Source organism: Oratosquilla oratoria, chromosome 7, assembly GCF_046742065.1.
Source record: "Oratosquilla oratoria isolate Oo_2021 chromosome 7, ASM4674206v1, whole genome shotgun sequence".
In the NCBI taxonomy this organism is placed as follows: domain Eukaryota; kingdom Metazoa; phylum Arthropoda; class Malacostraca; order Stomatopoda; family Squillidae; genus Oratosquilla; species Oratosquilla oratoria.
Window position 1 is genome coordinate 63,583,457 of NC_134783.1, and position 12,500 is coordinate 63,595,956.

Genomic DNA, 12,500 nt, shown 5'->3' on the forward strand with positions numbered 1-12,500 from the left:
AATTTCCTCTTAGCATCCATTCCTAAATGTTTATTTCTCATTATACTTCTCTCAATCTACATTCTACCTCCACCCCCACTCCTCCCTTTCCCGCTACATTTCACACCCAAGTATCTAAAAACTATCCACTCCCTCCAGTCTCTCTCCCTTAATACTCACTTCCAGTCTGCTGCCACTTTCTCCCCAATACATCTCGGCACCTAACTTTTACCCACATTTATCTTCGACTTCCTTCTTTCGCACGCCTTCCCAAACTCTATCATTAACTTCTTCAATGCCTCCCATGATCCTGCTACAAGTGCAGCGTTGTCAGGAAACAACACCTGGATTATCTCCCATTTTTCTCTATTTTCTTTAACCACCTCCAATCCCCGACCCATTACCTTTGCATCTACCTCTCGCACCACCCCGTCCTTGTATAAATTGAACAGCGAAGGTGACATAACACATTCTTGGGAAAGTCCCACCTTTACCTCAAACCAATCTCCCCATTTCTGATTCTAACACAAGATCTACTACTCTCGTAAAAACCCTTGACTGTTCTTAAAAGCTTTCTTCCCATCCCATATATCTACAATACCTTCCACAGTGCCTTCCTGTATACCGTGTCATAAGCCTTTTCCAAATTCATAAAATTCCCAAAAACATCCTTACTTTTCCTATAGCTTTCTCACATATCTTTCTTACCACAAAAATCTGATTCACGCAACCTCTACCTGTCCTAAATTCACACTGTTCCTCACCAATTACTCATTCTGGTCCTCTTCTAATCCTTTCAATCAAGACCTTCCCATAAGCCTCTCTCGACTACACTTAACAAGCCGATCCCTCTGAAACTACTGCACTCACATTTGTCCCCCCTTTCCCTTGTAAAGTGGAACTATGCAGACAATCCTCCGGCACTCTGCCCTCTTTTAAACAAACATTAAATAACCTCACCAGCCAGTCCATCATCAATGCACCTCCTTTTTTTTAAGACATTCTTCATGATATCCATCCAGCCCAGGTGCCTTAACTGCTTTCATCTTCTTAACAGCTGCCTTCACTTCATCTTTCCTTATTTCTCCTCCATTTTCTTCATTACAGTCATTTTCTCAGTGCTTTCCACAGCAACTACCTTTCCTTCCCTATCCTCCTTCACATTTAGCAACTCCCTAAACTACTCTTCCCATCATCCTCATACTGCCGTCTCTTCCGTTATCGTTTCTCCATCTGCACCTATCACCTTTTCTTTTCTACTTGATTCGCCTCCTCTTCCCCTCTTGATTTTCTTCCAAAACATCTTTTAAATACTTTCAAAATGTTCTGTCATACTCTTACCCTTTTTCACATCTGCTTTTCTTTTTACCTCCTTTATTTTATGGTTTACTTCTCTTATCTTTTCTTTGTACCTCTCATGATTCTTTCGTCCTATTTTGCAACCAATCTGTGAATGCTCAACTCTTCTCTTCTACAACTTTCTTTGTTTCATCATCCCACCACTCACTACCCTTCCTTCTATTTCCTCCCATTCTCCTTGTTCCACACAACAAATTTGCACAACTTATAACTCCCTTCTTGAACCATCTCTTGTCTCTACTCTATCCTTCACTACCTCCTACTCCTCTCTTAGCTTCTTCTTGCACTCCTCCTTTTCTCTGTCATTTAAGCAGTTCACTTTAAGCACCTCTCTACCTTCTGTCCTTTTCCTCTTTCTCCAGCTATCCTCCACTCTCAACCTACTTTCCACCATAAAGTTATCTCTCTCCTCTTAGAACATGTACATCCTTAACTCTTCCTACTATTCTCCTAGTTACCACTATGTAGTCCATTAATGCCCTATCTACCATTCTTCTATCCACCACCCTTTCCCATGTGTACTTATGCTTGACTTTTTTCCTAAACACTGTATTTGCTATCATCAAATCTCTAGACACATCTCCACCACCAACTCTCTACTACGATGTTTTTCTGGAACTCCACATTTTCTAACCACTCCGTTTATTGGTTCATTTTCTATCCAAACATCAAGGTCTCTCAATATCACTACATTGACATTTCTCCCTAAACCCTCTGTGCACTCATTTAAATCTATCCAAGATTTTTCCCTTTCCTATATACTCTTCTTGCTACCAGCCCCATGTACTCTTACAAAAACCCACATCCCTCCCTATCTAGTTCCACCTTCATCCACATTAACCTTGAGGAAACCTCCTTCCACTCTACCACACTCTTCTTGCTACCAGCCCCATATGCACTTACAAAAACCCACATCTCCCTATCTAATTTCACCTTCATTCACATTAACCTTGAAGAAACCACCTTCCACTCCACCACACGTTTAGCTATCTCTTCACTTACATACATACATACATACATACATACATACATACATACATACATACATACATACATACATACATACATACACACACACACACACACATACATACATACATACATACATACATACATACATACATACATACATACATACATACATACATACATACATACATACATACATACATATCTACACCAAAGGACACTTTCCCCTGATAAAAATGTGGCCCTTCACCCAGCCCACACATAATGACCCTCCCCCTTATCAACTCATACGAAAATACAGGTCAGACAACTTGCTATCCATCACAAATAATCCACCCCCTTTGTCCATCATGACTGTTCCCTCCCCCCTGCACTACGTGAACGATATCCTGCTCACCATACCCAAATGATTAAATCTCCAAAGCCTTCAAATTGTACTGAACGAAGTAGAATCACTATCCAGTTTTCCTTGGAAGAGAAAAATAATGACTCCCTTCCTTTCCTAGACATCACAAAGCATAGAAACCAGCTGAAATTCAAAGTCTACAGGAAACCTACGAATAAAGATGATTTAATTAATTTCTGCTCACACCATGACATCAGGGTAAAGAAAGGAATAGTGATAGGTTTCTTCCCTAGGACACTCAGGACAAGCAGTGAAGAGGAGTGCTGCTACACCAAAGAGGTTTTAAAACAGAAAAAAACCCGCTGTTTTCCTAATCGACTAATGTAGGAAAAAAGCAACAAAGGTCATGGAAGACCGTAAACAACGAAGCAGACCAACCACGCGACACATTTTGCCAACCAACGACATTACCACCAACCTTGTCTAAACACTGAATACCAGCAATTTGGATGTGGTGTTCCAGTTCAGTAGAGCAGTCAAAGACATCACAAGAACGAGAATAATCATCGGCAAAGCCGGTGTTCATCGGATTCTGTGCTCAGGGTGTAACAAGTCCTACATTGGGGAAACAGCACGAGACCTGAAAACCCGGAACCGAGGAGAACATTGGTACGATGTCCGACATGATATCACCACCAACACTTGTATTAAACACTGGAACAGTAGCAAACACCTGATGGACTAGGAAGCAGAGCTACAGGTACACAAGCCTGATAAAATCTGGAGAAAATGTTTGGAATCAGCCATCATCCAGGAATTAAACATGGACCAACAAAATAGAAGCAAGTTTAACATTTCACCTCACGTAATTGCTTTGCTTTCAATAGTAAACCATGTCTTGGAAAGCTATCCCTAGTTGTCCTCTTCATCTTATTTTCTCACTCATGATTTTGTTCATCAACAGTGGACAAATTTCCCTTCACCTTCTTCCTTCCATTTCCGGATTTTTCCATCGTTTCTCATCCCCCTTAACCGTTCCAAAACTTCAGTGACCTTCCCCAGTCCCCTCAGACCTCCTACACATTCTCAGAGACATGTGTGCTACGACTTTCTACTTGATGAAACTCGAACAAGCAAAACATTATGCCAACAAGGCTCCGTCCAAACGTGGTGTTTCTTTTGATAAGTATTATATTGCTATGGTCAGGGACAAAGGGTAAGATTGAATTTCTCTCATTAGAAATTTACTTGCATATAAATCTATTCTATAATAACATGACATTTGATAGCCCATTCCTTTTACAATGGTATCAAACATTTCCGCTAATGAAATTTTGCATTCTATCACTTTCGAAGTTTTTACATTTTTACACTCCTTCTTTCTGTGTACAATGAGTGCCACTTTCAACTAAAGTTTTCATAAATTTCAGAGGTTTACCAAAGACACGTCGTGGTTGGTTTGTCCTGGAAAGAAGTCAACGGAATCAAGTTAGGATACGGAAGATATCCCCAAAATGTATCGTTTTGGAAATAAACCTTCCATACTTGCTAACCATGTTTCGCATCTACATCTCTTCCTATTTTTCCCTTTCCTCCTACTTCTATCTCTTTCCTTCATGTGGAGCCAGGAATTGTCAATCTTCCCTGAAGAAACAAGAAAGTTGCCTTTGAACATCAGGTAAGGGACGTCCCATCTTATCTATTTAATACTTTCTTATCTTTGTCGTTCCTCTTCAGAGATGTTTGATGTCCATTTTGCACTTCTTTGATACCGAGTTCAACGATATAGCCTGTCCTCGCCCCACGCTGAAAGTCCGGCATCAGAACAGAAACTTCCTTGATTCCTGCCAGTGGACGTGGCCTACCTATTTACACCATAGTCACCTAAGAATGTCTGTACTTTCTTCCATTTTTAAAGTTTTACTTTTCTGCAATGCATTCCATTGTTCTCTTTTGTTTGCTACTTTTGTTACATTCTGGTCTTCTCCCCTTTCTATATATTTGTATTTTCTTCTCTTCTCTTTAATTTGACCCCTTTCTCTTATTTTTGTTACTTTTTGTATATTCTAGACTGATTCTCTTGCTTCTTTATTCATCTCCCATCACCTCTGATTAAACTACTTTCTCCCTTTCAGTCAATTCACTACCTCTACGTCTCCATCAGTCATTTCCCAAACTTTTCGTCTTCAAATACTTCGCCTCTTCCGCTCTTCTTCCTCATCTTTTCCTTTCTCTCTTTAGGAGAGTAAACCATTTAGTGTCCCACTTTGGCTTTAGTCATTACCTATTTCATAGGTTGAGTCTCACTTTACCTTCTTCTACGCACTTCCCTTTGTTAATATACCTTCTTACTTGGTGAGTTTCAACGGCAAATCCATTTTTCACGTGTATTATCTAACTAGATTGATGAGACACCACTACATATAGCATACCGTATTTTTCAATGACTTGTACTATAATCAGTGATACTTGCAATGGTCTTTTCATAACTTGTGAGCTGCATCTTAAAGAACTACTGGTAAATCTAAGGTCCCGGACGCTGATCAGTCTTGCCATATTGCTTTTGTTTATGTGATCTTTTTCTCTGTTTTTCAAATAGTAAATAATCGGAAACAAGTAACATTATCTAGAGTGAAATTAATCAAACTGATACATTGCAACAAAAAGTGGGAGCCATTTTATTTTGTGGAGTCAAAAGCGAAATTAACCTAATCTAACTTAAGAAAACGTAACCTAACCTATACTCTATCGACTCTAACTTGAGCCCTTTGGCGCGGCCCAAGGAAACACATATTGCGATGACCTACTCATGGTGATCTGTCTCACTGTTAGTCTGTACGTTATATATATATATATATATATATATATATATATATATATATATATATATATATATATATATATATATATATATATATATATATATATATATATATATTTATATATATTCAACAAAGACCCACTGTGTTGGATAAGAAGAAACGAAGTAGACGATATCCTTACGTTTCGATCACAGACTGTGATCATCTTCGGTGGAATACATGTTTAATATACAGAGAAAGAGAAGAAACATGGACAGGGCTCAAGTGGCGTCTATTGCTTTGCGCGGCAAGTCACCCGCCTTCACCAAGGATGGTAATAATTTATTGACTGCCCAGGTAGTAATACAGTCTGGTGACCATTGTCCACTTGAGATATTAAAATTAGGAAATTGTTTAATCAAAGAAGATTCTATTATTTTCCTTTTGAAACTACACTTGGAATTGAAAATAATTATTGCCTTATTCCAATCCATACAGTGGTCTTCTTTGTCCATGTGTTCGAAAACAGCGGAATTTTGTTGTGCGTATCTGAGCTCTTATGCTCTTTCATTCTAGCGTGTAAATCTCTACTTCTTATCCAACACAGTGGGTCTTTGTTGAATTTTACGAATGTGTTACGAAATTACTTTGTAGTTTTATTTAATATATATATATATATATATATATATATATATATATATATATATATATATATATATATATATATATACACAAGGCACTGGCTTTCCCGCCCCGGCTACGCCGGAGTGCCTTGGGCTGCGGCGCTGTTCGCTTCACTCGCGGCCTTCGGACTTGGGTGCCTTCGGTCTTTATCCTACGTTTGACAAATAAACGTAATGACTTTATTTTGACTCTTCACTTGAAAAACTCTTCATGTACTCTTCAGCAACCCGTTTTAGTGCCGTATGTTTGGAGATATTTCTTTTTTTTTATACGTCTCTTCCTTTTGCATAAGTTCTCCTTCCTTTCCTTCTTTTTCTATCTTTATTTCTTCTTCCTTTCGCATGAATTCTTGTTCTTTTTGTTCCTTTTCCTTGTTTATTTCTTCTTTCTTTTGCATAAATTCTCGTTCTTTCCTCTCCTTTTTTTTCATCTCTTCTTTTTCCTGAAAATTCCTTTCCCAAACCTTTAATGGAATAGATTCACTAGATTCCGATTCGTAGATCAAGTTATCATAATCCGGCAAAATTATTACCGTTAGAAGCTGTATTTGGTATCTCAACAGGCCCCAGTTCAGGTTCCTCCTCTGATATTACCGGATCTTAGTCGTTGTCGATAAGATGGGAACCTTTCACTTCAAACACTCCCTCCAGAATGAATGACATTTCGGAAAAAAAAATCTCTTGATACACCACGGTTGCTGGATCTTTCACTACGTATTCACCATCTGATTTTTTGGACTTCTCATAACCTTTGAAGATAATTAAAGACTCCCATCTTGTTGCCGATGGGCAAAACAGCCTGATATATACAACAGCAATCCACACCTACCAATGGTTTCCCCTTGTGGTTTGTTAATTTTCATAGTAAAGCTTAATTTGACGGGGCACTGTCTTCGAGAGAACTTGACGGGCGTATCGTTGGATGCAAGGGAGATCCTTGAAATATTCACCTGAACACCGTTATAAACCCCACCTAAAATCTTTCCAACAATTATATTCTTTGCCAGATTCGAAATCATGATACGCGTCCCGTTACATATTTTAGATGGATACATGTTTTGCGTCACCATGATAATACATCCTACGAGACAGAAGCCGAATTGATTTGCTATAGACCGAGGTTTCAATTTCAATGTCGTCGACTCCTTTTGGTTGATCCTCGCTCCTGTAAATATGTTCACCCCCTTTGAGTCTTTGATATATCGTTTTATTTATGGAATCCACGCCACCGTTTCTAGGACATATTAATTTCTTTTTATGGAGATAGCAGTCAGCGCTAGCTTCGAGGTCAATATAGAACTTTTTCGATTACTTCATCCCTCGTTTCGACCAAATCACAAACTTCCTCTGGAAACCTGATTCTACCTGTTTCATCCATGGCAATCCGTACCAACTTTTCTGCAGATTTCCTGTTTTCTTTGTCATCAACTTTCAATGTGACATTTTGCACTAATTCAAACTTGCGTAAATCCTCCCACAAAAACGCGTTCTTGATGCAATACTTTAACTATTCATTCTTAACCCCACCTCAGACGACAGGTAAAATCCACCGAAAACCACCCGCACACACGAACAGAATGCCACCCACAAAACATTGTTACTTATTGTGTCCTTAGCAGTGCAATCTAATGCTGTTAATGCATATAAAATATATATATAAAGAGAGAGAGAGAGAGAGAGATGGAGAGAGAGAAAGAGAGAGAAGTGGGAGACAGACAGAAAGAGAGGTAGCGACCCCTCTGAGGAGAGTGATGGAGTGATGTGGCAATTGCGCGGTCTCGCCGAGACGCGCCAAAAGACTCAAGTCAAAATCTATAGAATATAAAACACGCCTTAATGATGAGAGGAGTCGTCGATGTGCTCTTTCTGGCTCTCCCCACTTTCATGAAGGATGGGATTGAGTTGGTTAATGACAACAGAGTCGGTGCGCTGTGTTTTTACGCATCGGTTTTGTAATTTCAAATGTTAGATAACGCTTTTATTATTTGCTTATAACTAACTTTACGGGAAATAATGGAACTGAAATTATGTAACGCTTTAATTATTTGTTTATAACTAACTTTGCGAGAAATAATGTAACTGAAATTGTATATTTCAAGCTAAAAAGAAGGGAAATCAATTGCCGTCTGGAAATAGGAGGCAAGTAATGATTTTATTTATTTTGATATTCAGTAACGCTGATATAATTTCTTTCTGACGATATGTTGTTACAAATAATTTCCTTGTAAAGATGAACTCTTAGAAGAAGAGGAAGAAGAACAAAAAGTAATATGAAAGCTGACCATTGTCCGAAACCCTACGAATACCGAATCACCAACATCTTACTTTATCAAACCCTGATATATTCTTTTCCATCACTCGTATCTAATCACTTCAGCGTAATCCACACAACGACATCGCGTCCCGACATGTTTGCCTGGATGAACACCGAGAGGAACTGTTCTCCCGTCTCCAATGTCGCCTTTCTTAAAAACCACAAGTGCGCCTCCTCTACAGTTCAGGTAAAGATTAAGCAGTGCATCACATTATCCAATTAAAATTCGTAAATGAAAATAATTCATTGTCTTTTTCGATTTGTATACCAAACGTGACTGCTGGTGGCGTAATCGGAATGGCTGGTTTCGCATTTTCTTAGACGTGGGTTCGAGTCCCACACTCCTCTCCGATTCACATTAATGACTGTTGATTACCTGCACCAAGATTTCTCAAAGAGCATGATGGGGCAAAAGTGGTGACTTAGGCCGCAGCTCCTCAGCGCCTCCTGGAGTAGGCTTCTACCAGGCGATTTCATTATCTCAATTACAGGTGAAGTCCCTTTGAGAAAACGCTTTGTTGTTAATTTCACATCTACATGGCGTCTACTCTAGACTGAGTACCGAATGTTTAATGGTGAGTCAAGATCAAAGGATGATCCTAAAAGACATATGGGAAAACAAACTAAAGAACTTGGGACTTGGTCGTAAAGTACGTTGAGTCTCATGTTTTCTCAGCAAAATCTAACTACTCCTACATGTTAAAAGGTTGGATGCCAACGTCATCATCCGTGCAAATGTTTGTTTGGTGCAACAGGATATGTTCGTGATGAATTACTTTTTCTATGCTTATAAGTCAGACGGGTTTAAAGTATTCTATGTCCAGTCCTTAGCTATTAATTGTCAAAATATGGATCTTTAAACGTGGCCCTATTAGGGTAGGATGTGGTGAGTCACATTTTACGCCAATCCTCTACCATGTGGTTTTCACCAGTTGTAGATCATTTGAAGAAGGCGCGAGATTAAGATCCAGATTGTCTAGATAGATTTTTGCAACAGATGTGGTCTCGTTGTTTCTAAGTAGAAAATGAAGTCTATCAAACTGAGTATCGATACAATAGTGCCTCTTGTCAAGAGGAGTGTGTCTTGAAGAAGGATCCCCATTGTGTAGTAAGAAGGGCTCGTCACTCTTGTAATGATAGTTTCAGCCAGCAGTAGACTGATACAAACAACTACAAATTTCATGCAATTCAGAGGATTAAGTGAAATAGTTTATGCTGTTTATAGAGGAAAGAACTGATGCAAGAATTATGAACGAGTGGAGAGTTTTGTCACGTAGTCCAAAGTCAGAGAAAAAAATGTATATATGTATATGAGGGGAGGGGGGGAAGAGAACGCTTAGAATTCACCTAAAAACCAATGGGGTGCCAGCCTAAAAAAGTTTGCGAACAACTGTATTACACCAAAGACCTTCACTTATACCCTGACAGCTCCTTACCTCCGTTTTCTGTCAACAGAACATCCTGCTCCGCTATGCCTGGCATCACCACCTGCGCATTGTCTGCCCAAAAGGAAATCATCTCTTCAACTTGCGCATCCCCTTTGCCGCTGACATGGCGAAAGATATGCCCTGGCATGATCTTGGGTACAACGTGTTTGCTGTGCATGCAAAGTGGAACCACAAAGAGGTACATACATACGTATAGCAAAAGGCTCTTTCTGGCAAAGCATAGGCCCACCCTTCACCCATTCCACGCCCATTTGTTGTCCCTTTCATCTCAGCTCTTCATGTGAGGCAGAGACAATGCAGCAAGAGACAACACCTCCACATTAGGGTACGACTGCCGACGCTGGTTTACCCCCACAGCCTCATTACATGGCGACCCTGCCCGCTATTTCACTCCAGCGTCTACAGATGAGACAAGAAAAAAGTCCTCAGGGCCGCGTTAACTTCCCCTTTGTCCACAACGATTTTCCACTCAGCCCTATCTGTTGCCTTCTCTCTTCCCTGCTCGACAAAAGAAAAAAGTAAGAGAACGAATTTACCCCCAGGTTGTGTCCATCATGCCCGAAGACACCATCTACATCACCATCGTCAGAGAACCTGTTTCTCAGTTCGAGTCTCTCTACAACTACATCGGCATGGGCCAGGTATGTCTTCAGTAGAATTAATACTGCTAATTTGTTTGACAAGGGCCACCTGGGTAGCTGTCCCTACTTTATATGTAAGGGAATACTACTTGTAGGTAGTTCACTGTTTGCTTCATACATTCACTTTGCTGAGATTCTCGTAACTGCGCTTCAGGAATGGAGGAACAGAGTTAGTTTGTATGTCTGTATACCAAAATGCCTTTCCCCCCATCATAAGGGAGATGACCAGCCAAGGCATACCACCACCCCACAACCGATCTCACTTCTATCCCACCCGTCAATCATTTCACCTTTTTCTTGGCTCCTTACATAGGAACATAAGAACGAAGGAGACTGCAAGAGACCGTAAGGCCTACACTAGGCAGCTCTTGTGGATGAAGGTTCATGCCTGTCCCCTACTCACTGCCTGGGTCAGAACCAATGCACGCAGCCCGACGGGATTTCTCCTCCTCTTCTCTATTTTCGCTTGAGGGGACGGGGTGGGAGGGTTGCTGTGTAAAGGAGGCGGCTGGTCCTGCTGTGGCTGTGCTGTGGCATTGCTGTGCCCTGCTGCCTAGTAATAGTAGCATATGTAATATCGGGAATAATAAAAGTATAGGTTAAGGAGACTTTTGGGTTGCATCAGAGCTGTGTGATGTAATCCTTTGTAACAAGAAGTAATCCCTTTGGACCTGGTCAATTTCTCATCTGTTCACAACTACTCTCCAGTTACACCCATCTCTTGCCCTCTCCTTTCCCCTGTGCAAAGGAGTTTGGTTAATCATTTTAGTATTGATTCTGATGCCTTTTTATGTTGGAGAACTACTTTTCCAGAACACCGAAGAAGGAATTAAAAAGTACCTCAGGGAAAACAACAGGACTTCACCTAGATGCATGGGCTCTGTTGGTCTCAACCAGATGACCTGGGACTTTGGACTCGCCCTAGAGCAGATGGACAACATGACAGCTGTACATGAACTGGTATGTAAGACAAAGTGAAAAGATTTAATGAATACCCTGAAGACTATCTTTGGAATTAGTATGCTCATGTGAAAGTCTTGTGTAAAGATAGAGTTAATTCATACGACGGCCAATTTTTACCTCCTCTCGAATGAAATCTTGGCGATGAGTTTGCTTAAGTTTGGGACATATTGGAGAAAGTGATGTTCAAGTGTTCGAAAAGTGTGTCTATCTCTTGTGCAGGCGTAATTTTAGGCATGAGCACATTATGTTAGATTAGGGAAGGATCCCCAAAGGTAGAACTTAACCTTTGTACTGAATGAGTCGTTATAACGACTGAACGAAATATTTTGCCTCAATTCTTGTCATGTAACTGTAATTTGCTCGTATCAAAATAAACAGCAAATATGAGGACGGAATCTTTATTATTACGTCGTTTTGATTGTTAGAGCTTTATCAAGTACATAGGGTGCTCAACAGGATTGTTGTTAGTAAATGTAACATACAGAACTCATATTATTTAAAATCTTACTATATGAAATCTTACTTTATAAAATCTTTAAAAAATCTTACTTTATGAAGCTCTAACAAGCGGAACGTCGCACATATAAATTCTCCGTTATAACTTTTTGTTGTTGTACTTGATATAGCTCGAACAAACAATATGTCGTACTGACAAAGGCTTCATTCCCACATGTTGTTTCTTTTGTTACATATGTCAGCAGCTACCAAATGCATACTAGCTGTAGTTTGTTTTATATATATATATATATATATATATATATATATACATACATACATACATACATACATATTTCTCTACCTACAGGTGGCGGCTGCAGATTCGCAGTTTGATTTTGTGATGGTTACTGAGCGCATGGATGAATCTCTAGTTCTGTTAAAGAATCTTTTGTGCTGGTCTTTCGAGGATGTTGTTGCATTGAAACTGAATGCAAGGAATTCGAACGTAAGTGTAGATGACTCGATGTGTGGAATGTGGAAAAAAACAACAACACCGGTT

The 12,500-nt window shown here is 39.7% G+C and overlaps 1 protein-coding gene across 1 annotated transcript in view; it reads left to right on the forward strand.

The window, feature by feature from the left end:
• Nucleotides 1-8,519: 8,519 nt before the first annotated feature.
• Nucleotides 8,520-12,500, forward strand: part of LOC143026825 (galactosylceramide sulfotransferase-like) — a 7,209-nt gene continuing 3,228 nt past the window's right edge. Inside the window, exons 1-5 of the mRNA XM_076187602.1 lie at nt 8,520-8,638; nt 9,907-10,077; nt 10,442-10,540; nt 11,354-11,500; nt 12,309-12,446. Coding sequence (XP_076043717.1) covers nt 8,546-8,638; nt 9,907-10,077; nt 10,442-10,540; nt 11,354-11,500; nt 12,309-12,446 — 648 coding nt within the window. The 5' untranslated portion in view covers nt 8,520-8,545. The remainder of the gene's footprint in view (nt 8,639-9,906; nt 10,078-10,441; nt 10,541-11,353; nt 11,501-12,308; nt 12,447-12,500) is intronic.